Source organism: Castor canadensis, chromosome 3, assembly GCF_047511655.1.
Source record: "Castor canadensis chromosome 3, mCasCan1.hap1v2, whole genome shotgun sequence".
Classification (NCBI taxonomy): domain Eukaryota; kingdom Metazoa; phylum Chordata; class Mammalia; order Rodentia; family Castoridae; genus Castor; species Castor canadensis.
Window position 1 is genome coordinate 70,132,963 of NC_133388.1, and position 26,127 is coordinate 70,159,089.

The 26,127-nt window shown below is 35.1% G+C and overlaps 1 protein-coding gene and 3 non-coding genes across 7 annotated transcripts in view; all 4 read right to left on the reverse strand.

The window, feature by feature from the left end:
* The window catches only part of LOC109697233 (signal recognition particle subunit SRP54), a 64,508-nt gene that overhangs the window by 25,882 nt on the left and 12,499 nt on the right, over nt 1-26,127 (reverse strand). For 2 of the 4 annotated variants that reach the window (XM_074068153.1, XM_074068154.1), the window contains 14 exons: nt 25,546-25,637; nt 24,503-24,587; nt 21,463-21,567; nt 20,267-20,333; nt 20,128-20,185; nt 15,098-15,248; nt 14,055-14,203; nt 13,694-13,794; nt 13,114-13,200; nt 10,321-10,394; nt 9,916-10,024; nt 6,511-6,681; nt 1,691-1,786; nt 145-726 (listed from right to left, as the gene is read on the reverse strand). In XM_074068153.1, coding sequence (XP_073924254.1) covers nt 635-726; nt 1,691-1,786; nt 6,511-6,681; nt 9,916-10,024; nt 10,321-10,394; nt 13,114-13,200; nt 13,694-13,794; nt 14,055-14,203; nt 15,098-15,248; nt 20,128-20,185; nt 20,267-20,333; nt 21,463-21,567; nt 24,503-24,587; nt 25,546-25,637 — 1,437 coding nt within the window. In that variant the 3' untranslated portion in view covers nt 145-634. Of the gene's footprint in view, nt 1-144; nt 727-1,690; nt 1,787-6,510; nt 6,682-9,915; nt 10,025-10,320; nt 10,395-13,113; nt 13,201-13,693; nt 13,795-14,054; nt 14,204-15,097; nt 15,249-20,127; nt 20,186-20,266; nt 20,334-21,462; nt 21,568-24,502; nt 24,588-25,545; nt 25,638-26,127 lie in introns of those variants that run through there. The other 2 variants (XM_074068156.1, XM_074068155.1) reach the window with 2 other exon arrangements.
* LOC141422095 (small nucleolar RNA SNORA70) lies at nt 6,326-6,460 on the reverse strand. The gene has a single exon (XR_012446747.1). It is a non-coding gene; the product is annotated as a small nucleolar RNA SNORA70 (small nucleolar RNA).
* Nucleotides 16,508-16,584, reverse strand: LOC141422225 (small Cajal body-specific RNA 18). Its single transcript, XR_012446829.1, has one exon.
* LOC141421803 (small Cajal body-specific RNA 17) lies at nt 16,649-16,790 on the reverse strand. Its single transcript, XR_012446497.1, has one exon.

Here is a 26,127-nt window from a genome sequence, read left to right on the forward strand (position 1 = left end):
ATTATTCAGTATTTCCTACTAAAAGTGTAATTTGGGCAAAATTTACATGATATATATCCACTGGCCTTTTTGTCTATTTTTGGATGATACACTGATCATTTTAAACCATAAAGAAAGTTAACAACTTCTTATAACCACTTTGAATTTTATTTTACAGCACTTTTATTGAGACATCATGGAATTTACTGACCAGGACCTGTTTACAAATGTAATGCTTGGCCTTTGAGACAATTAAAAACCTTTAAGTACTAAAATTTTACATCATGATTTATTTAACTTAAGAAGTGTTATGATGGTGAAAACTAAAAGAAAATTTAAAGCAGAAATATAAGGATTTCCACAAAAACCATATATTTCTCCCTTATAGCAAAAGAAGGGAAGGAGATGGAAGAAAGGAAAAAGAAAAGGAGAAGGAAATAAGACAAGAAGAGGGCAAGACAGGCAAGAAAAATACTCTTTTTTTCCCCCCGATGGAAGAAAGGAAAAAGAAAAGGAGAAGGAAATAAGACAAGAAGAGGGCAAGACAGGCAAGAAAAATACTCTTTTTTTTCCCCCGTTTGTAAAAAGAAGGGAAACTCTGAGGTCTCAGCAAATAATGTAATCAACCAAGTCAGTTTATATTAAGGCATCTTCTTTACATATTATTGAATCCCATCATGCCTTTCATATTGCCAGCAGCACCCTGTTGAAACTGCCTCATCATTGACTGAAGTCCTGCCATACCACCTAAAGTGAAAAAAGAGTAAAAAACAGGTATTTATAAAGCAGAACTTGAAATGTTTATTACCTTTGCCTAACAAGTACTTTAACTTTTAAGAAATACTGTGTACTGACTGCAATTTGCTCATTAGCTTTTAAGAATATACCAAATAAATCTAAACTAATTTTTCTAACGTGGCAAGGCCAAGTTTTCCTTCATATAGAATTAAGTTGCATAAGAAGTAATCAATGAGAGGTTATTCCAAAGGACAGGAAGAAAGAAATTCACCATTTACTAAACATTACAATATGCCAGAATTGGACTACATGTACTAGCTCATTTAATTGTCACAATTTCCTAATGAGGTATTATCTGTGATTTTAGAGAAGAGAAAGTGAGATTTAGAAAGTTTAAGGGACTTTTCAAAGGTTACACAGTAAAAGTGGAATTGGGGTTCAAAACCCTTCCATAACTTCAAAGTCCTATCACTGAAAACACACAGCTGTAAAATAGGACAAAAGGTCCTATTTTATAATTAGAGCCAATGCCTGTGCCTCATGCTGTAATCCTAGCTACTAGGGAGGCAGAGATCAGGAGAATCAAGGTTGGAGATCAGTCTGGGCAAATATTTCGTGAGACCTTATCTCAAAAGTACCCAACATAAAAAGGGTTGTAGAGTGAGTGGCTCAAGTGGTAGAGTGCCTTCCTCGCAAGCTTGAGTCCCAGAGTTCGAACCCCAATACAACCAAAATATTTTAAAAAAAAAGAAAGAAAAGATTAAACAGCTTGCACAAAAATCACACAGGAGGCAGGAAAGGAGTGAATAAAACTTCAGCTTCTCAATTTAAACTACTCAATTTAGGATTCAGATGGCCATTTCCCTCAAACCACATGCCTTCTGAACAGATTTTCATAGCATCTCAACAGAAGGCTTAACCTTTATCAATTAAATTGTGTACTAGCAACTGGTTAAAAACAACATGTATTTACCCATGTGATGAAGAACCCTTGGATCCATCATTTTGGCCATTTGTTGATTCAATTTTGCCATCTGCGACTGGCTCACATTCTTAGACATATCACCACCTGAAAAAAAAGTTTTCAATCAGTGTAGGATGTAATATAATCAGGGTATTGTAAAAACTTGATGAACTGACTAAATACACAGAAAAAAATTCATCTATAATCTTATCACCCAGCAAAATTACTTCTCTTTCTACACATTCCCTATCTTTATCTCATTCATATTTTTTATTTTTTGTGGGACTGAGATTTTAACTCAGGGCTTCATGTTTGCAAAGCAGGCATTCTAACCCTTGAGCCATTCCTCCAGTCTACTTTGCTCTTCCAGATCTCAGTCTCCCAAGTAGCTAGGATTACAGGTATGATCCACCAGAGCCTGTCTTCAATTACATATTTTTTATGACATTCTATATATAAAAGAACATTCAAAGGATTTTTTTTTTTTTTGTAGTACTGGGGCTTGAATTCAGGGCCTCACACTTGTTAGGAAGGCACTCTACCACTTGAGCCACTCTGCCAGTATTTTCAAGATAGGGGCTCATGAGCTATTTGCACTGGCTGGCTTTGAACCAGAATCTCCTGATCTCTGCCTCCTGAGTAGCTAGGATTACAGGCATGAGCCACTGATGCCCAGCTTAAAGGATTTTCTTAAATCTATGATTTTTTCTAATACTTTTAGTTGTATCTGTGAATGAGTCACTATAAACAAGACTGCATTCAATAATTATCAACAGTAAGCTCCAGTAGCAATTGCTTAATAGTGATATGAGGGAAGACCAAGCAAAAATCTGATACGGGTTAACTGGGAGAAACTATTTTACTGGTAAAAGAATATGAAAGAATGAGTCTCAGAGACTCATTTTCAAGTTCAGAGAACTTGAAAATTTATATATATCTAAGAAACTTCTAAAAAAAATACTTATAGTTTCAGGGAATAGAAGACAAATAAGTGCAATGTAGTTTGTCAAGGAATATCCATATACTTGGTCAAAAACTCCACACACTAAAAAAGACAGCCAATGAGAGAGGTACACTGGGCCAGAACAGGTAAAAGTATCTTTTAGAGAGTATTTGTACTTTTTTTTTTCTGATGTGACTGGAGTTTGATGTGACTGGAGTTTGAAGCTTTGTGCTTGCAAAGCAGGCATTCTACTGCTTGAGTCATATCTCCAGCCCATTTCACTCTGGTTATTTTGGAGACGGGATCTCACAAACTATTTGCCTGGGCTGGCCTCAAACCAAGATCCTCCTGATATCAGCCTCCTAAATTGCTAGGATTACAGCATGAGCCACCACAGCCCAGTTTCTATTCTTTTCTGATACGGAGTCTCGCAATGTAGCAAGCTGGATCCTCCTGCCTCAGCCTCCCAAGTGCTGGGATTACAGGCATATACCACTATGCCCTACAGAATAGCTATACCCTTAAGAGACAGAAAGCAAAACATATCATCAATGCAACAATTATGAACAAGTAGAATTGCTTCAGCAAAATAATTTATTTCACAGGCTGAAGGTGTGGTTCAAGTGGTAGAGTGCCTGTCTAGCAAATGCGAGACCCTAAGTTCAAACCCCAATACCACCAAAAAAATAAATAATAATTTATTTCAAATGAACTTTGACTATGGAAATTCTCAGAAGCACTAATAAAAATGAAAGTCCAAACTGCCCCTGATTCTCTGATCATAGCTAAGCAGAATAAAGTATGTAAATCAAAACAATAAAAATATACAAACATATGATAAAAATCTAAAAAAATTCATGTTTAGTAAGACTGTGAATGAATTCCATGTTTATTGGTGATTTGTCCTAATTGTTTTTCAGGACTTAAAACTTCTGAAAAATATTAAGAGCTTGGCATATAACAAGAGTGCACATATCCACTGCCCACTACATCTTGGTTGTGCCTTTATTAAGGAATCAAGATAAAATCTTACTGATAGATCTGCAGTAGTTCCTTGAGGGAATAGTCAGGGTCATCTGAGAAAGATATTAAAACTAACATAATGTGTTTATTAATCAATATATGAAATAGCATGGAATGCTGGTAATTATAACCAATTTTAAACAAGTTTGCCTAACTTTTCCCCTTGTCACAAAAGAGAAACTAAGAAATAGCAAGCAGGAAAATAAGTAAAATATCAAAGACAAAAGGCAATTAAAAGCCTGGCATGATGGGGCACACCTAGAATCTCAGTTCCAGGTTAGTCTGGACTGCACTGTGAGTTCAAGGCTAGTCTGGGATCGATAGCAAGACCATGTCTCAAAACAAACAAACAAACAAGGCAATTTAAAATATTTGGAAATACTCATTCTTTTTGGAATATATTCATCTTTTGAGTTTGCCTAATCAAAGGTTTTTTAAATAAATTCATTTTATAGTTATTTACATTATAGAAAATAATTTTAAAAGGGTTGGAATACTTGATAAACTCCTTGGAAAAACAAACATCTTTTTACCTTATACAATACACAGCAAAATAAATTCCAGTTGGAATAAAAAGTCTAAAAAATTAACCCCCAGGGGTGGTGGGTCCATCTATAATTTCAGCTACGCCACAAGCAGAAGCAGGAGGATTGCAGTATGAGGCCAGCTTGGGAAAAGTTAGGGATACCTTATCTCAAAAACAAAATATAAAACAAAAGGGCTGGAGGCACAGCTCAAGCAACAGAGTTCTTGCCTAGCATTCAGAAAACTCTGGGTTTACTCCCCAGTACTACAAACAATCTGGGCTGTGGATATAGCACAGTGGTGGAGCACCTGCATGCACAAGGCCCTGGGTTTGATTCCGAGCCCTGCTAAATGAATTAATGAATGAGTGATAGATAAATAAAACCAAAAAGAAAAAGAAAATATAGGTGACTACTATATCAACATGGCAAACATTCATGAGCATAAAAGAAGTCAAAGTAAAATGTAGACTTGGCTACATTAAAATTGGAAACTTTGGGTAGTGGTGGGGAACAGGTGCTAGGGATTGAACCCAGAGTCTTGAATGTGATAGGAAATACTCTACCACTGAGCTATACCTCTAGCCTAAAAATAGAAACTTCTGTTCATCAGACAATATAAAAATAAAATGCAAACAAACAAAAAACTAGGAAAAAATATTTGCAGATATAAAGCAAGGATTTTAAAGAGCTACTGTAGGGCAATAAGGGAAAAATTTTGAATGACTGGAAAAATAACATGAAGATTTAAGAAGGATCAAACTAGAGTTGTACAAAGAAATGCTAAACTTTAGTAATGTAAAAATATTGGAACTACACATCTGTGTAGTTTGACCATTTATAGTATATTTTCTGTAAGCTATTTTGTATATGTAAAGAAAAAAAATGAAATGGCTACAAAGCTCTATAAAGTCCTATATTGTCCATTTGCACATAACTGCTTTGATGATGGGTTATTGTCTGTAAGTGAGAGTAACAGACCATTAAATTGTAGATGATATTAGAAAATGTATTCAGCATCTACTGTTTCTGATCAAAGTAGACAAAATCTCTGGCGTCATAGAATTGCCCAGAAACTGACCCTGATATAGAAACAGTTGAGTCAGTCTAAGTGTCTAAAGAGGCATTACATTAAACAAATACACACACATATCTGGAATAGTAGTTAAACATGTTTTGAAGAATATTTGGTAATATGTAAAAATAATCATGATTTATTGGAAGAAAGCAGTAGTTATATCAACTGTTATTTCCAATAGGATCTGTGGGATTCTATAAAATAATTTGTGTTAACTTTTTTCTTATATATTTTTCTGTGTGTGTGGTACTAGAGTTTGAACTCAGAGCTTTACGCTTGCTAGACAGGTGCTACACTACTTGAGCCATGACCCCCAGGCCCTATCTTATACTTTCTTATGGTCTCTTAATACTCTATAACATATATTACATGTTCATAAAAATATCATCACTAAGTTTGTTTTTTTAATCTGAAAACAGATAAATCGTAGGTCACATTATAAATCCTGGTAGCACCTGGCAATAACATGAAATCCAGTTTACTTTTTTTTTTTTCTTCAATTTCTAGAAATTGAACCAGGGCCTCATACATGCTAGGCTCTACCCCTAGCCCTAACCCTAGCTCCTATAACATGAAATTCTGCAGTGATTTTTCCAATACTGGTAGTATTCCTTGACTTTAATATTTAGTTATACTCAGCTTTCCTTCTTTTTTATCTAAGTGGACAGGATGACTTATTGTTGAGCATGATTAAGGTGATTAAGGAGAGGTCAGCACAGGGAGAAGCCCTTACAAGTGCAGGGCCTGCCACCTGTCCAGGGAACCACAATTAGAGATAAATGTTACCCCACAGCTATCAGGTGTGAGCTGCTTCTCAGTTACCACGTCTTTAAATTCATCTGCATTAAACTTGGTAAAACCCCACTTCTATGAGATGTAGATCTTCTGGTGGTCAGGGAACTTGAAACTGGCCCTCAGTCACATGTTCCTTATTCTGCAGGTTGATGTAGATGGATTACCTAGCCAATGTGAACCCTGGCCACTGTGCCCTGTGGCTTCCCAAAGGTACCCTGCATACCTGTCTGGATCCAAGACTGGGGACTGCATGATATCAGAGATAAGAACATCCACTGGAAAACTGTCTCTAAAGTCCCTTAGGGCAATCCTCACAAGCAACAGGTAGCATACACTATGGAGAAGGCTGCTGTTTGCAGCCACTGCACACCAGGTTCTCATAAGTAAAGGAAGCTGGTCGGCTTAATTGGCTGCCATCAACTTTTCTTTTCAACCTACTGATTAACAATTAACTTATTTTTCTTACCTTTGAAAAGTCCTTTAATACCTCCCATCTTTTTTACCATCTGTGCAAATTTGGTATACTGTGTCAAAAGTTCTTGAACATCTCTCGTTGACACACCTGATCCTCTTGCTACTCTCTGGATTCTTCCCGGCTGCTTACTAAAAACCTTTGCACCATCCGTACTGTCCAGTTCTGTAGGCAAAGGTCAATTACTCTCACTTACATATAATAATCATCCACCATGAAAGCAGTTATGTGCAAATGGGCAATACAGGACTTAACAGAGATTTGCAGCTATGTTTTTTAGGCAGAAAACAATTTCATTTTTCTCTCTGCATACTACAAAATAGCTTACAGAAAATATTATAAATGTAAAATGTATAAACTACACAAGTGTGTTATCAGCCATTTGCTTCAGATTTTTTAAGTAAAATAAAACATTCTGAGAACCTTTGAAACGCCATGTCCACCATTTCCATATCTCAAATGTACACTTATCCTTTGCCCTCCACACTCCAGAGGTATATTATAATTTCAAAAAAGAACAGAAGCACTCACCTTAATTCTACCATAAATAACTACTAACCTTTAATTCATAAATTTAGGTTATATAAGCCAGCAGAAGGAGGCAGACCTTATTTATAATTAACAGAAAAAAACATATTTCCTATAATCAAGTAATTACTGTTAGTGGTATTTCAACCCTTTCTGCAGCATATGATGAATGAATTCCGTCTAGTTTTTTGATTACTCAGAATATGAGGTGCAGTTCTTCTGGCTTTAGTTGCATACAATCTCAGGAATGGGGCTAGACTTCTGCCAAAATTTCTACTATGTCTGCATTCTTTCTGTAACAATCCCCTATAAGTGGCTCAGTCTAAATATCTCCAAAGAGATGACTCACTAATAATATTAGGCAGCCATAATTATATCTGTAATTATGGAAACTATTTTCCTACAATACACTGAAATATATGTCTGGTATTTCTATTCCAGTTCATGTATTATATCTTCTTGCCAGGCATAAAAGTAAGGTTTTCAAATGCTCAAGAGCCACAATGTGGCAGTGATTGAGAGTGTGGACTTTCAAGCTGAATGTTCAAGTTGAAGCGCAACCTCTCTGGTAGCAGTGACCTTGAGTAAATTACTCAGCTTGCCTGCACCTCGGTTTCCTAATATGAAAAGGCAGAAAATAATGGATTACCCCTAAAGAATTGTTGTGATGATTAATTGGTTTGCATATGTAAAGTGCTCAGGACAGGGCCTGGCACAGAGTAAATACTTGAGATATGGCTGCAATGATTAATTCTACGTGCAAAATTATTGCAGTGTTAAAGATGGAGACACAAAAGACACAATCTTATTTGTGTTACAATGAAAACCTTGAGCTTGGAAAAGAGGTAAAAATTATAAAAATAATAAATAACAAAGCACAGATTAGGACGAATTATTAAAAAAAAATGAGCAAATGATAAGAAACACTGGCTGCGGGTAGAACCCTGGAGCATATCTTCATTTAAGAGCTGGGCTGAGAAAGAAACCAGTAAAAGAGACTGAACAGGATAACAAGAAAGGTAAGGTCAAAAGGGACAGACAGTATCATGGAAACCAAGAAAAAAAAAGATGGTTAACAACATCCAGTGCTGTCAAGGACAAGAAAAATAGAAAGTATCCACTGGAGAAGACCAGTAGGAAGTTATTGAAGACCTTTGTGTGATCTACTTCAGAGTTATGGGTGAAGACAGAAATCAGATTTCAGTGGTCTGAGAAATATAAACTGTTCTTTTAAGGAACTTTACCAAAAAGAGACACAGTAAAAAAAAAAGTAAGAGTGACAGGTAAGACCATGTAAACATTTAAGAAAATGTTAACTTAAGAATGTTCATATAATGACGGAGGGGGAAAAAATCAGAAGATAAGGAGACCCTGAAGCTAAAAGAGAGGATTTTATTGATAAAAGGGTCCTGATAAAGCATGAAGAGGTAAAAATGATTTGTGCTTTTCACAATCTTGTAGGCAAGTTGGCCAAAGGTTGAGAGAATTTGGTATCAAATTTTCTTTGTAAATGAGAGCACAGGTCAAGCTGGGCAAGAAGTACAATAGAAGGCCTAAAAAAAGAGTGATAAGGGCTGGAGGTGTGGCTCAAGTGCTAGAGTGCCTACTAAGTACAGGGCCCTGAGTTCAAACCCCCGTACCACAAAAAATAAATAAAATTTTTAAAAGAGTAATAAATGCTCAGCATACCTCCTGGGTGGAATAAAAAAGTATGCTGGGTAGAATTAGAAATGCTACTGTATGAGGACCAGATGAAGAACCTGTAAGTACTAGTGATAGTGATAATGCAGGATGACAGAGACAGGGCAGGAGACTTCTGAGAAGACTGAAGCCTTGACAGTTGCAGAATGAAAAAAGTTTGTAAACACTGTTTCACCTGTTTCTATTTTGCAGATTCACAAGGTACGATAGCATATTAAAGTGTTGAAGAAACATACAGTAATAAATAAGCATTTAGCTTTTTAAGCTCAGTATCCCTCCCTCCAAACTTAACCATAGATATCCACTCTTTTATTTCTATCAATAATAATGTACCAGAGTTTGAATGGCAGAAGTTTGATTAGTCAGATTAATATTAGGTTATGGAAGTAGCTGATATTGAATAAATTCTGACTTTTTGTTAGACACTCTCTCACCTATACACTTAAATTGTCAACTTAGTGCTTATTAAAGCTTGCAAAAATATTACATACTTGTTTTTTCCACTGCCTACAAAATGAAAGAAAAAAAGAAGCACCATTTTATCATTTCTCTGTTGTATACTGGATTATGTAGGAAATGTTTGTGAATAATTTTTAAAAATGAAGGACTGGAGGTATGGCTTTCTTGGTAATAGTGCCTGCTGTGGCAAGCAAGAAGTCCTGAATTCAAACTCCAGTTCCACCCAAAAAAAAAAGGAAAGAAAGAAAAACTGCCTAATATATTGGGCTGGGGGAATAGCTCAAATGGTAGAGTACGTACTTGCTTAGCAAGCACAAGGCCCTGAATTCAATCTCCAGCACTGAAAAAAAAACCAAAAAACAGTGAAATAAATTCTTGTGGACATTTTGTATAATACCTTGGCATTTGTACTGAAAATTAAAATTTACTTCCAAGCAAAAATCCTATGATACTAGGGAAAAAAATCATGGAGAATTAGGATTTTTCATAGGAACTCATTTTGGAGAAGCACTGTACTAAGAATTTCTCTCAATGATGAAATTGATCCAATAATCATAACCCTCTGAGTCAAAGCTTTCAAGTTACTCTAAAGCTACTTAAAAATGATCTTTTTATTTAAACTTCCTCTACATTGTCAACAAGAAAACAGTGAAACTATCAACTTGTTGATGTTCAGAACATTGTCCCAAATCAAGTAATCTACCATCTTACCTTGGTCATTCATACTATCCATTATTGTCATTAATTTCTTTAGCCTTGCCATTGACTCCTGTTCATTTCCTTTGCTCATAAAATCAGTTCCAAAACCAGGTATCATCCCCTAAAACACATTGGAACATAAAGACATTAATAGCTTAGTAATTGTTCAGGATGTCCACATTTAAATGCTGAGACACTTTAATACTGACACTTTTAAAACACCTTATGCCCAAGTAATTAAAGCAAATTCTTAGAAATTTTAAGAAAAAACAAAGTAAATTATATACATGTATAAAAATGTCATGATGAAAAATGTCATAATGTATAATAAACATACAGTAATGAAAAAATAAAATTAAAAAAAAACCCAAAACAGCAAAGCTAAAGAAATTTTAGAAACTTTTATGTATAACTAACCAAGATCTGACTGAAAGGGCCCATTTTCATGATATTTTGAAATTGTTCATACATGTCTCGCAACGTAAACTGACCTGAAATACAATATAAATAATTCAGACATATTAGAACATGTATATTTCCATTCAGTAAAACCAGTGTTTTTCTTAAACATGGAGTCACCTTGGAGCATACTTATAAAATACTCAATCAACAAATATTCACTGAGCAGATACTACGAGCAAGATGATAGGGTGAATGCTGTAGAGAATAACAGGCACATGGACAGATTCTATCACAGAGAAACTTACATTCTAGCAAAGATGGACATACACAAATATATACTTGAAAACAAGGCACAAAAACTATACCTACTAGGATGACAAAAATTAAAAGGCTTGACAATACCAAAAGTTAAACAGGACGTGGAACATATAGAACTCTCATATATTGCTGGTGAGAATATAAAATAGCAAAAATATTTTAGATTATTTGAAGTTCCTTAAACAACTTAGGAACAACAAATAGGAAAATGGCCAAACTGTCAATGAAATACTACTCATCAATAAAAAAAAGAACAGGGATGCTACCAGGCACGGTGGTTCATGGCTGGAGATCAAGACGATTACAATTTGAGTCCAGCATAGGCAAAACATTTGCAAGACCCCACCTCAACCAATAAAAAGCTAGGTATGGTGACGAGCATCTGTCATCCCAGCCATACAGAAAGTGTAAAGGAGGATTGTGGTCCAGACCTGCCCAGGCATAAACACTGGACTTTATCAGAAAAATAACTAAAGCAAAAAGGGCTGGAGGCATTGCTCAAGTGGTAGAGTGCCTGGCACAAGACCCTGAATTCAATCTCCAGTACCGCCTATATATATATACACACACACATATATAATATATGCTGATGGACATAGTGGTACACACCTGTAATCACAGGACTGGGGAGGCTGAGGTAGGAGAATTGAAAGTTTGAGACTAGCCTGGACTACAAAGCAAGATCTTGACTCAAAAAAAAAAATTTGAGTGTGGTAGCTCACAGCTGTAATCCTAGCTACAAAGGAGGTAGAGATGGAGAGGATCAAGGTTCAACACCAGTACTCAGTACCAGCCCCCCTACAAAAAAGGAAAAAAAAGGAAAAAAACCCACAGATCAAATGGGAAAGAGTCCAGGAAGCTGGAAGATGTTAGAAAAGTCCAGGCATGTTATATTTAGAAAGACTTACAATAAGCAATCTAGGTAAGATAAACTAGCATGGCTACAGGGCAGCTGCAGAGATGGGGGATAGAATGGAGATATTTAGGAGGTAGACTCACTAGACTAGTTGACTGATGGGGAAAGGAGTGAGCAGAATAAAGAAGAAATAGAAATAAGAATCAATAACGAGGGCTGAGGATGCAGCTCAGTGGTAGAACACGTCTAACCCTGGGTTTGATTCCCAGCACCACACACACACACACACACACACACACACGCAAAAAGAATAATGACACCAAAGTTTCTGACTCTGACAATAAGACAAGTGATGTCAACATTCATTGATGGTAACAGTGGGATGGCAGATTGAGATGAGAAGAATATGTTGAATTTGAGATGTCTATGGAACAATGAAGAGTGGTCTAGTAAACATATGGACAAATGAATCTGAACCTCCAGAGAAAGAAAATGGTCTAGAATGATCCCTGAAAAACACCAACATTTGAGATGTAAAGGCGTGAGTCCCTGAGAAGATGAGCAAGAAGGAGCAAAGAAAAGGAATAGTATGCAGACACAGGAATAAAGAGAAAAGATCATTTTGAGAAAGATGCAGGACATTTCATGTGCATCGACTAAGTAATCTTCACAGCCACATGAAGTAGTCTTACCTACTTTTTACTTTAAGTCATTGGAAAAGCTTACACAGCTTTTCTAAAGATCTAAAAGATCAGAGATACAAATCTAAGTACGCTATATTTAAGAACCTGTGCTTTTCTTAAACATAGTGATATACTCCTATAGCAGTAGTCTGTCATGTGACGTGAAGAGAGAACGTGTGCATATATTTAAACTTATCCTTTAGTCAGACGCTGGTGGCTCACACCTGTTAATTCTAGCTACTCAGAGGCAGAGATCAGGAGGATCGTGATTCAAAGCCACCCCTGGGCAAATAGCTTGTGGAAACCTTATCTCAAAAATAACCAACACAAAAAAAAGATGGTGATGTAAGTCAAGGTGTAGGCCCTGAGTTCAAGCCCCAGTACTGCAAAAAAATAAAAATAAACTCATCCTTTTATATTTTTTTTTTACAAATTTTATAATATATATAATTTAGAAGAAAATAGATTAGAAGAGTGTGTCCTAACTTACTTTTCACCTGTTTTTTTCTTCAAGGAACCCAATGAAAGCCTTGATTTTAACTTAAGGTAATTTGATCACAAGAAAATAAAAATACTCAATTTCATAAATGCTTAGATGCCTGAGAATTAAAATGATTTGCCTATAAATCATCTAAAACAATAAATATTTGAAGAACTGATTAATAATATATATTATTATTTCAAATGAATTAGTTGCTAAATTAGCTTTCTTAAAGAAATAAAAAACTGGGCATGGAGGTACACACTTGTGATCCCAGTCAGAAGCAGGAGGAAGGAGAGTTCAAAGCTAGTCTAGGCTACACAGTGAGAGCCTGTCACAGAAAAACAAGGGCTGGGGATGTAACTCAGTGGTAGTGCCCAGGATGTGCAAAGTCCTAGGTCTGATCCCAGCATTATGAAAAAATATCAAAGGAAGATATCTGAGATCAAATTTTTTTGCCACTCATATACCATGTTTCAACTTCTCTATAAGTGCTTCATTGTCATCCAACTTCAACTCGTTGACTTTATCTATCAGTCCTTCAATGTCACCCATACCTGTAAGACCCAAAAAGGGAAAAATTAGCAACTAATAATATGCTCATATTAGTTACACAAAACACAGTCACATATATTATAGCCTTGCAATGTAGACAGATTAGTTATTCTTATATTTTACAGGTGAGAAAATTAAAGCTAGAGAGATTAAATGGCTGCAAAACAGAGACAAAGTCCAGAGCTTAACTCCAAATTCCATGCTCTCTAACAATACCACCTTCAGTCACTGTAAAAGTTTTACTGCCATTACAATTGGTATTACTAGAATTACATATGTTTTGTATTATGCCCTAAAAAATTTCCAAAGAACTTTATATCTGGTATCTCGTTTTACCACTGTAGCCATAGGAAACCAGTAACTATCACTCCTAATTGAGAGGTAAGAAAAATGAGTCATAGAAGGAAATGATTTTCTTAAACTAGTTAGTGAGGACAGGATTAAAATCCTAACCTATTCTCAGAGACTTTTCTATATCTGCACCATTGTACATACCAAGAAGTTTGCTGATGAAAGGTTGTGTTTTGAAAGGTTCAAAGTCATCTATATGTTCCCCTGTACCAATGAAAATAATTGGACTTTTTGTGGCAGCAACTCTATACAGAAAAAGAGAATACAAAACAACCTCAAAAAACAAAACAAATTTCCAAAGTTAAATAGTCAAAGGGTTTGTTTTTTTTTTTCAACTAGTTAAAACAGAATTATACCAGAAAGGCTCCAAAATTCTATTCAATTTAAACTACTTTTATAGATATTAGACCCACTACTGAAATATATTTTAAAAGATAAGACACTCATAAATATACACACATATCATAGAACCCTAAGACACAGGACAACAGAATCTGATACTTACGCACTGAGTGCACCACCTCCTTTTGCATGACCATCAAGTTTTGTCACTATTACTGAGGCTACATCTACTTTATCTTTAAACGCCTTAGCCTGGGCTTCACAAGCCTGCCCAATGGAGGCATCCATCACATAAACAATGTTATCAGGTTGCTAGAAAGTTTAAATAGAAAAGAAATATATTTTTATTGATCTTAAGCAACTGAGGAGCTATAGAATATTTACTTTAAACAATTATTTAATCAATAAATATTTGTTGAGGAAGGACTAAATATTTGTTTAGGTAGCATATAGGTAAATAAGAAAATCCCTGTCCTCGTAGTACATGGAGGATAAGATATGAAAGGCATCTCTAGGCAGGCTAGTCAAAGAAAGTCTCTTTGGAAGTATTGTGTGAGCTAGGACCTGAATAAAGAAGAAAAAGTTATGCAAAGACCTGGAAGAATGGCATTCTAGGCAAAGGAATATCAAAACAAATCAAAAAAGAAAAAATGGGACGTTGTATATTGAAACCAAAATGAATAAAATAGACTAATGGTATCTCCTTAAGATCTGCTCAACTTGGTCAAAATCATGGCATAACTAAAACGAAACTTATTACTCTGAACCACTAACCAAAGAATTACTGCCAACATCCAAATGGTAAAACATGAGTTTCTAATGTATGCTACAGATTATCTATAAAGTACTTCTTCTTCCTAAGTTATTTTCATCACAATTTTAAAAAGACACTAAATGATTAGTATTTTTAAATACTTCATTTTGAAACACTTTCAAAATTCACCTAATGTTCTAATTGAATTTAAGTAATTTATAGAAAGGAAATTCAACATATATTAAAGGTTAATTCTTAATTTTTCATTTTTATTTTTTCTCTGTATTTGAAATGAAAGATGATAACATTATGTCCTTATCACAAACACATAGGTGCCCAAAACAGAAATACATTACTTGGAATCTACCTGACAGGTAAGGAGTAATTTATATTTACCAGGTTTTATAATTAACTGAAGTCCTTAAAATGGTGTTTCATAGAAAGCAACTTACTATAGCATTTGCAACTTGAAGCATTTCTTCAAACAAAGAGTCTTCTTGTTTGTGGCGACCACTTGTATCAACAATAATAATTTCAAAATTTTCATTTTTGAATTTCTCTACTCCTTCAGAAGCAATGATAACAGGATCCATTTCTGTATAGCTATGTAACATGGACAAATGATTTAACAACCACAATACCCAAACTTCTAAATACTATTAATTTGGAAACTGCTAGTTTACCTTTCATCTATTCTGAAAAAGTAAAACTGATCAGTTTCAATTTTGAATAAATTTCTAATCAGTATTAAATATAGAAATCCACTTCTGTAGTAGCATGAAGCACTAACCAACTTTCTAACAATAAAAGCCTGTATAAGTCCACTGTGGGTCTTTTCTGAATTAGTTCTATTTCCTTAAGATTTTTTTAACATCTTTAATAATTGAACTCAGTTATAAACTTTCATATCTGCTTTTCAATTTAATATTCTTTTCTAATCATTTTATGAAAGAATTATTCTTGCAAAACATAACTTTTGGGTTATACAGCATGACATGAGATGGCTAGACTACCATTTATTAAATAAATGCCCTATTGGACATTTAAGATTTTTTCTTGGTATTAGAAACATAGCAAATATGAATAGTATATAAATGCTGTTTCTTTGAAACTGTGTTATGACACACTCTTACGAGTTGACTTTGGATCAAATGATACAGCCATTTAGGCTTTTGGGTTTTAGAAGGAAAATAATTCTCATAAAAGTTCAATTTCATTCCTTTCACACTGTGTTTTGACAATCCATAACAAAAATCTTTGTTAACTTGAAAAATCAAGAAATGAGATCACAATCTGGTGGCTGCCAGATTGGCTCAAGTGGTAGAGTGACTGTCCAGTAAGCCTAAAGGCCTGAGTTCAAACCCTTGTACTGCCAAAAATAAAAAAAAGAAAGAGAGAGATTACAAGCTGAGCATGATGGGACATGCCTATAATTCCAACATTTAGGAAGCTAAAACAGGAGGATCTCAAGTTTGAGCCTCGCTTGGGCTACATAGTGAGAACCTGTCTCAAAAACAATGTAACAACATCACATTTTAACTTACATTCTTTTGATTAGGTGACTATTTATACAGATCAGTACTGTCAAAAGGTAAGGACACAGAAGGTGGGCTGGGGGGCGCTCAATCCTATAATCCTAGCTAACAGGAAGGAAGTGATCAAGAGGCTTGAGGTTGGAGGTTAGTCCAGGCAAATAGCTTGCAAGACCCTATCTTGGAAATAAAAAATCACAAAACAGGGCTGGTGGAGGGGCTCAAGTGTGGAGAGCTTGCCTAGCAAGCATGAGGCCCCAGTAACACACACACACACACATACACAAACCGACAAGACACAAAATGTTTTGGTTTTTTGTTCCTCCACCCAGGCCTCAATGGTTAGCACACTCCATCGCCTGGTTCCTAGAACTCAGACTGCACACTTGTCACATCAGCAGCAGCAGGAGCATCCCTACCCCTCCCCTCCAGCCCAGCTTCAGCCTCTCTCCCTCACCCCTCACTTCCCTACCTCAGGTCCCCTGGCTCCACTTCACCTGCTATGTTTTTATAATCCTCTCAGGCTCCGAGCCAGCAATGCCACCAATGAGGGTGCAATATCATGTAAGGAAAATTCTGTGGGGTCACCAGAGGCTGCATCCAGACCCAGGAGTGTCCTGCCCTACTACAGCTTTTTGTACCCGCCCAGCTTCCCCAGCCCCATCTTGCATGAAGCAGGGAGGCAAAGGCCTTTGCCAACAGTCTGCACAGCTGCAAGCCCAGCCCCATAAAATGTTTTTTAAGTATGTTTTTTTAAGAACAATAATAAAATCAGGCTGAAAAACAGTAAGAATATGCGTAAGATTTAAATGAAGAAAATCATTATTCCTAAGGACACATATATCTTTTAATAAAAGTCATAGGTTCCTAAATGAAGGTTTATTATACAAAGACAGTAATAATGCCAATTCTCCCTTAAATTAATCAGTTGCAATGTCATTCTAATCAAATTCTTAGGGAGATTTTTCTTTTTGGATCTTGATCTAAAGAAATTTTTTTTGGCAGGACTGGGGTTTGAACTTAGATTTGGAGCTTGCAAACCAGGCATTCTACCACTTGCACTACACCTCCAGGCCATTTTGCCCTGGTTATTTCAGGGATGGGGGTCTCGAGACTTATATGCTGGGGCTGGTCTGGAACCATAATCCTCTTGATCTCAGCCTCCCAAGTAGCATGCCTATGCAACACAAGCACCCAGTTAGAATTCTAAAACTTATCTAGAAAAGTAAGCATGTAAGAAAAGGCAAGAAAATGCTGAAAAAGACGACAGATGTTAGTATTAACAAGATCCAATTAAAATTTATAAATGTGTAAGGAAATATCATCGAAGATGTTCACAAGAAGGAAAATTATTATATAAATACACATAGCTTATACAAATAAAATACATAAAAAGATTACAGTATATTATCCATTCCAGAATTAAGATGCTAATTTTAATAAATCTTTTAACAGTATGTTTACATACAATAAAAGGCACTATTGTGTTCACTTTGATGAAGTCTGATAAATTTGCACAACCCATATAATCACTACTACAGTAATTAAGGTGGAAAGCATTTTAATTTAAAATAACCTATTCTCTACATATGTATCTGTAGGTGCATTCATTTACAGCAACACTGAAAAATGCATGGATGGGCCAGGTACCGGTGACTCACACCTATAATCCTAGCTACTCAGGAGGCAGAGACCAGGAGAATTACAGTTTGAAGCCAGCCCAGGCAAACAGTTGTCGAAACCCTACCTCAAAAAAGCCCATCACAAAAAAAGGGCTGATGGAGTGCTTCAAGGTGTAGGTCCTGAAATCAAGCCCCAGTACAAGAAAGAAGAGAGAAGAGAAAAATGCATGGATGGATATACACAAAATGGGAAGTGGGAAATAAAACTGTTGCTACTTTCACATTTTCTTTAATTTTTTAATTAAAACAAAACAGTGCTGCTCTCTACTGCCTAAAAAGTGCTGTGTAAGTACACATTCCAGATTTGTAATTTTAACATTAGAAATACAACTCAAGTCCTTCCCAATCCCATTTCCTTCTTCCCTCCACAGCTTTTTTTTGCTTGTTTTTGGTGGGACTAGGTTTGAACTCAGGACTTGTACTTGCAAAGCAGCTGCCTTACCACTTGAGCCACACCGCCAGCTCATTTTGTTCTGGTTATTTTGGAGATGGGGGTCTCAAGAACTATTTGCCCAGGCTGGCCTCAAGATCCTCCTGATTTCAGGTTCCCTAGTGCTGAAATTATAGGTATGTGCCACCATTTCCAGCTCCCAGGTTTTTAAGTACTTTTTTGCTTTTTACATTTATATGAGTAAAGAATAGATTATTTAGTAAGTGGTATTCTAGTTAAAAATTAATGCCCTGCCTTTGGCCAGTAATTCAAGTAAACATTAATTAAGTTATATTATTTGTAAATTATACATCCTAAAAATATAGCTGTTTATTATCTCAATTTCCAAAACTACATTATTTCTATAACTATAATATATTTTTTAAAAATCCTGGTGGCTCACACCTGTAATCCTAGCTACTTGGGAGGCTGAGATTGGGAAGATCTTGGTTAAGAGGCTAGCCCAGGCAAACAGTTCATGAGACACCCATCTCCAAAATAACCAGAGCAAAGAATGAATGAGAGGTGTAGCTCAAACAGTAGAGCACCTGCTTTCCAAGTGCTAAATCTTGAGTTTAAATCCCAGTCCCACCAAAAAAAAAAAAAAAAAATCCTAATAGTACTCTTTTTTTTTGTGGTACTGGGGATTAAACCCAGGGCCTTGGGCATGCTAGGCAAGCACCTTACTGGTTGAACCATTCCCCCAGCCCTTTGTTTGTTTCTTTGTTTTTTAACATTTTTATAATATATATTACTTGCACAGGGGATTTCATTGTGACTTTTTTTTAAATTTTTTATTCGTTTATTCATATGTGCATACATTGTTTGGGCCATTTCTTCCCCATTCCCCCCGCCCCTTTCCTCTCCCTCCCATCCCCTCCTCACTTCCAGGTCATTGTGACATTTCTATACATGCCTACAATGTACTTTGGTTAGGTTCACCCCCCCACACACCATCATTCTCTCTTATTCTGTTTTTTAAAATAGGGTCTTACTAATTTTGCCCAAGTTGGCCTTGAACTCATGGTCCTCCTGCCTCCCAAGTAGTTGATTCTTTAGTATGTCAGAAATTAATATAAAATATTACTGAAAGAAGAAAAAATTCAAGAATCATAACCAACACTAGCATTCTTTGGCCAGCCAACAATAAGAAGTCTCTCAAATGAGTTCTTCCAAATTTAATCTAGACTCCATTTTTTAAACATTCTAACATGTGCAGACTACCTAACTGAACAACAATATATCGAGTAAGGAAGAGCAATGAATAAAATCTCTACCTAAGATAATTTAGAATATAAATCATTTAAGGATGATCAAACACAAATTTTTAAAAATGATATACTAAATGTTTTTAAATGATAGACTTTTACCAGTATGTGTACTGGTGTGTGTTTAATAGTGGAATGCTTCAGTTAAGTCTTAAAGAAACAATAGGAAGCCAGTCATGGTGGCACACACCTGTAATACCAGCAAAGGTAAGACTGAGTGAGGAAGGATAGTGAGTTTGAGGCCAGTAATTTTTTTTAATTTTTAAAAGATACAAAAGAAAGAAATAATAGGAACAGAGAGGCAGAAGGAGAAACACAGGAAAGAATACCAAGCAGTAAGGTAAGTATAAACAATGTCCACTCTGATCCACCAGGCTGGATCGGCAGGAAAAGTTATAGTAATAAAAGATAATTTATTAATTATATTATTATTCTGTCCCAGAAAGGATTATATACAGAAAGTATATATTAAAATGTAACCAGACAGCATGAAATAAAAAGTCAGATTAAGGGAAAAAAAAAATGGGTAAGATAAGTTATATGAGTATCAAGAGAAAAACAGTAACCTACCTTCCATAGAATGGAATTCTTGCTTTGGTAGCATTCTGTTTTAGCTGGTCAAAAGCTCCTAAGAGATAAAGAGTTAATGAATCATCAAACTTAAAAAAAAAAAATTACAGAAAACAAATTTAAAATTTAAACACACTACCTGCTCTGAATGTATCTGCACATATCAAACAGGTCTTCCAACCTTTCCTCTGGTAATGATACGCTAACTGAGAAAGGAAGATTAAAAACATGTAAAATCATAAAACATAATAAATCACTATACATATAAATTTTCTGTTTATCCTTACCTAAGGAATAAAGTAAAAACTTTTCATAATTCTGATGGTAATATTTTTTTAACATAGCAAAATTTCTAAAGAATTTAATTAAATTCAATTTTTTGTTTTTTCTTTTAACTAAATTCTAAATGTCATATAGTTGCATTCAGATGATGTAAAATGATCAAGCAGGCATCACTATTAAAAATGCTAACTACTGTTAAATTATAAGCACAATTAGTAAAATCCTTTTAAAATAATCATGTCTTCTTCCACCCCCAAATTACAACATGGTTGAAGCTTGTGGGGAAAAAAAAATATCTGGTAACAATGTCGAAGCACCGAATTCTGGATAGGGAGTGACATAATGAATTAAACATTAGCACAAGGATATGTGAAATAAAGATCCATATTATGCAGAGTGGAACATGGAAAAGGAAGACTTGAGTCATAGGAGACAAGGTAAACAACTTCCCTTATTCTCTTCCTCCAAAATCATAAACTCATGTTCTTAAAGGACATAAGTGGTGTTTTTAAACAACAAAAAAATAGCACAATCACACAGAAGTCTAACATTCTAACAAAAAGCAATCATAAGAGACTATGGAGTTCTATCTCTTATCTTCTTATTCTAAAATATTATAAAAACCTAACAGATATATCAAATTGCAAAGCAATATTATACAGGCAGACTAACATTAAACTTGAGTCAGGTGCCAGTGGCTCACATTTGTAACCCTAGCTCCTTGGGGCCGATATCGGGAGGATCATGGTTCAACACCAGCCCGGGCAAATAGTTCTCAAGACCTCATCTCCAAAACTGGCAAAGCAAAATGGACTTGGAGGTGTGACTCAAGCAGTAGAGCACCTGCTTTGTAAGTGTAAAGTCCTGAGTTCAAACCCCATGTCCCACCAAAACAAACAAACAAAAAAAAACTTGAATTATAAAAATATAACTTCTTGATGATTTTTTTCTTTTCTTTTTTGCAATACTGAATTTGAACTCCAGCTTGCTAGGTAGCCTCTTCCACTTGTACCACGCCCCCAACACTGACTTTTTTCTTAAAATATAATTCACCTTTGAACATGTTGTTGTTTTGCCACTCCCTTGCAATCCAACAAACATAATCACGTTCTGTTTTCCTTTAGTGGGTGTCCATGCTTTAACTCCAGGGTCTACAAGCTACAAACAAAAGAAGAGTATCTGATTAACATATGCTTACATTCAAAATCCTCCCTCACACAACTTTTAAATTATAAAAATAATTTAAGGACATTTTCATTTTATAAAAGCCACCATAATTCTACCATTCTGATACCCTTTACATATACAGAGTGAAGTTTAAGAATATAGTATATTGTATTATAAAGTCATAATCAAGCCTTCACTACCAAACTAATTTAGAAGTAAAGAGCTTAAAATATCTCAATAAAATATGAGACCAAATTTGACCTAAAGGAACAAGTTATATCACACTGCAGATATACAATAAAAAAACTTATGTGCAGCTGACGCAGTGGCTCAAGCCTCCAATCCTAGCTACTTGGGGGGCTGAGATCAGGAGAACTGTGGTTCAAGGCCAGCTCAGGCAAAAAGTTCTTGAGACCCTATCCCAAGTAATAGCTGGGCAAGGTGGCATGCTCCTGTCATCCCAGCTACGTGGGGAAGCAGAAATAGTAGGACTGGGTCCAGAAAGGATGGAAATACAGTGAGAAGCTATCTCAAACATAACCAACACAATAAGGGCTGGTGGAGCAACTCAAGCAATAGAGCACCTGTCTAGCAAGCTTGAGGCCCTAAGTTCAATCCCTAGAACCACCAATATATATACATACATACACACATACATACATCCATATGCATATATATATATATATATATATATATACACACACACACACACACACACATATATACATAATTTATATTTATATGGAGACCACATACAAATTTAAAATATTCTAGTAGTGACATTAAAAGCAGGTGAAATTGAAATTGATTTTATCACTTTATTTAAACCAATGTACATAAAATACTATTTCAACATGCAATCTATTTTTTTTTTTTTTGAGTAGTGGGGTTTGAACTCAGGTCCTTGCACTTGCTAGGCAAGCAATCTACTATTTCAGTCATACCCATAGCCTTTTTTTAATTTAATTAAACTTCAAACAGAGTCTTGCACATTTTGCTTGGGGCTGGCCTCAGGCTTCGATCTTCCTCCTTTCCCCTAAGGCTTAGCTGGGATTAGGCCTGGCCTGTTCTGTGAGATAGGGTCTCGCTAACTTTTTTGCCCAGGCTGGTCTTGAACTGCAATCCTCCTATCTACATTGCCCAAGTAGCTGGGATTACAGGTATGAGCCTCTGCACCCAGTTCCATATTCAATCTATACAAGCTATTGTACATTTTTTTTTTCCCTTATACTAAGACTTCAAATCTAGTGTGAATTTCTGGGGTTTTTTAATTAATGTATATTTCATATGTAAAGCACATCTCAATTTAACCTAGTCATATTACAAGTGTTCAATAATTGCATGTGGCTAGTGGCTACCATATTAGTATGTTCAATTTGACGAACATTTAGGTGGGCAAAATTAGAAATGACATGCAAAAGACATTCCAGGTCAAATGCTACATTCCCCAATACCAAAGATATTCTGTTTTTAAAGTTATTACATATAGAGGTCAAGTAAAAAAATCAATTTTATGAGTCAGTGTAAGAGTAAGGGTCCTAAAGGAAGAGTCTTAATCTAACAAGGATGAGGCATTTAAAAGTTTGTTCAAATGCCTCCTGATGTTCCAGAATTGACTATAGACACTAACCAACCTCTAACAATATAGTTTTCCACTCATTATATGTATACCTCATTCTAGAAATAATTTGAGAAGTCTTATATGAAGAGCTTTGGAGATCAGGCATGGGTCTGCCACTAGCTGTCTAACTTTCCTCAACTGCAAACTGAGAAGTATGAACTGGACAAATTCTTTACCTCTTTTAGCTCTGAATCTCTTTTTCTTTCTTAAAATTAATTAGCATCATGAAATGACTGAACTGAATGTCAGAGGCATTTGAGATAACTGGACTTTTCCAAAATACCTATTAGCTCTGGTACCAAAAGAATAAATGAAAATATTTGTACAATGTAGGAAAAAATGATAGTAAATCACTAGTAGACATCTAATGCTCTAAAACTTTTTAATAGCTCTTTCCTTTTTCTTCTATTCCTACCATTAGGCCTGTATGTAATTTTTAAAGCTGTAAGATTTGCATTGTAATTTGCATGACAGTAGCAGCAATAACAGTTCTAATATGAGACAAGGAAATAGGTTATATTTATTGGTTGAAAAAAAATTTCTAATTCAGAATTGTTCATACTAATGTAAGCAAGAGTTGAGATTTGGTCTTTTCTAAGAAAATCCATTATACAATGAACAGTGTAGAAAAGAATACTTGTCAGGCCTTATTAATTCCACCTACTCAGGAGGTGGAGATGAGAAGGACAGTGGTTTGAGGCCAGCCCAGGAAAAAGTTCAAGAGACCACATCTCAACGAATAAAAAGTTGGGAGTGGTGGTGTATGTTTGTCATTCAGCTACACAGGAAGCATAAATAGGAGGATAGTGGTCCAGGCCACCCTGGGCATAAATGAAAGACCCTATTTGTAAAGCCAAGTGGTAGAGCACCTGCCTAGTAAGCAGAAGGCCCTGAGTATAAATCTCGTACCTAAAAAAAAAAACACATGCCAGGTATGACTTACAATCACAAAAATAATTGCCTAGACTATCACTAGGCAATACTTGATATTAAAAAAGGAAAACTTCAGAAAGACCCATCAATCAATCTGTAGTGAAGTTTTACTCTTCACAACTTAGCTTTGATATTTTTTTGCTGGAATAGCACTGGCCTTTCATATATGAACTCAGATGTCTATACTCTGTAAATTCTGTAATAAAAGTAGGCCACTTTATAACATTTAATAATTCTTCAATTAATATTTTATACAGATAAATATTCCATAAATTATATTTAAAAGGATTCTGAAATAGTATTTTATACTACTAGTGTACTTTTTATCCACTGAGTCTACAGAATCACAGCACAACCTCGATATACTTTTACCTTCACAAGTTCTTTAAATACAGCATGCTGAATCATTTTTCTTTTGTTAAGACCAGATGCCATCTCTTCAAGATCAATAGCAGACCTTCATGATGATGGGTGGGGCATGAGAAGAATAGTCAGTTAAAACACTTTAAAATGGCTTCTGTCACACAGAATGTAAAAATACTTAAGTCATTCATATTAATAGTCTTCCAATTAACATGCATATAGTTATTACAGATTTACAAGGCTATACCAAAGAATTGCACAATAAAATATCAGATGCAAGACTTTGATTAGTTTTTCAAAGCTTTCAGTTAAAAGAATAAATTTATAAATTTATAAATTTGTCTTTATATCACTGCAAAGTACTAATTTATGTTTCTTGTAGCTCATTTATTTTATACATCTTTAAAAAAGAAAACAGGACTCCCTTCTCTAGTGAAATGCTTAAAAAAAAAAAACACTAGTCATTCTATAATTATCCCCAACTAACAGTACAAAAAGAAAGGATGCCTTGAGTAGATCAGGGCTGGGATTCAAGCAGTTAATGGAGGTGCCTCTATTGTTCTCTGTGTCCTGTCCAGTCAGTGCCTATCTCAATGAATACAATAACAGAGGCCACACATATCACTTTTTCATTCAAACATGCACAGATGAACTAAAAAAGGAGAAAAAAAAGAGAATACGATTCTCCAATAATGAAGGAGGTTGAAGAGGATAAAGTGGCACCACTATTCTATAAAGAACATGAATCATTAAAATGTTTTTATAGTAGAATACTATATTTTACTATAGTATATGATTGAACCCATCCAAATAAAGATGTAGCAAGATAAAAAAATCCATAATTAAATAAAAGCTACAAGTGGTTTATTATTTGAGCCATCATTATGGAAGCAGACTATATACAAGCAGATTTTTGGTACATGAATACTACACTGTTCCAGTTCCATGTAGCAGCAGTGTTTCATTATAAAGCAAACCTTGCTTCTCAGTCCTCAACTGAATAAACTAAACTTGAGTTTAGCCCGTTTTTGTACCCAATTAACTCAACTTACTTAACATTTTCTCTTAGTTGCTTTACTAGTTTAATATTAACATCCGCTTCCAATAATGCTGTACATACTTCTTTTAGCATAGCATTTAATACCTGAAAATAAATAAAAATTTAATTCACTTAATGTTTCATTTTAATTATATAAAAACAATAATTAATCAGGTATATAAACTACCACCACTTAATAAAGAAAAAACACCACCACACTACTCCTGGGGAAGAAGAAAGTTCTTCAGTTAGCTTTGGAGAGGAAATATGAAACATCCAGTCATTATGTCACAATAAAATATCCTATGTAGTTTTACACAACCAAATATTAATCACAATTTTATTCCTACATTAAATAACTAAAAATATCCAAGCCAAAGAAAGTTACTAACACAATAGATATTGCTGTTGAAGTTTTTTATGTCACTGAAGAGCTCTGAAAGCACATATCCACAGTATCTGCTTTCCTTAACTAATCTACCATGGAGGAAAAGATCACAGAAAAAAATTACCCAGTCTTACCATTTCCACTCAAAGCAGATTAAAGTTGGAAAGAAAACTATCCAACAGTTTAAGGCACTATGGTTAAAAGGTC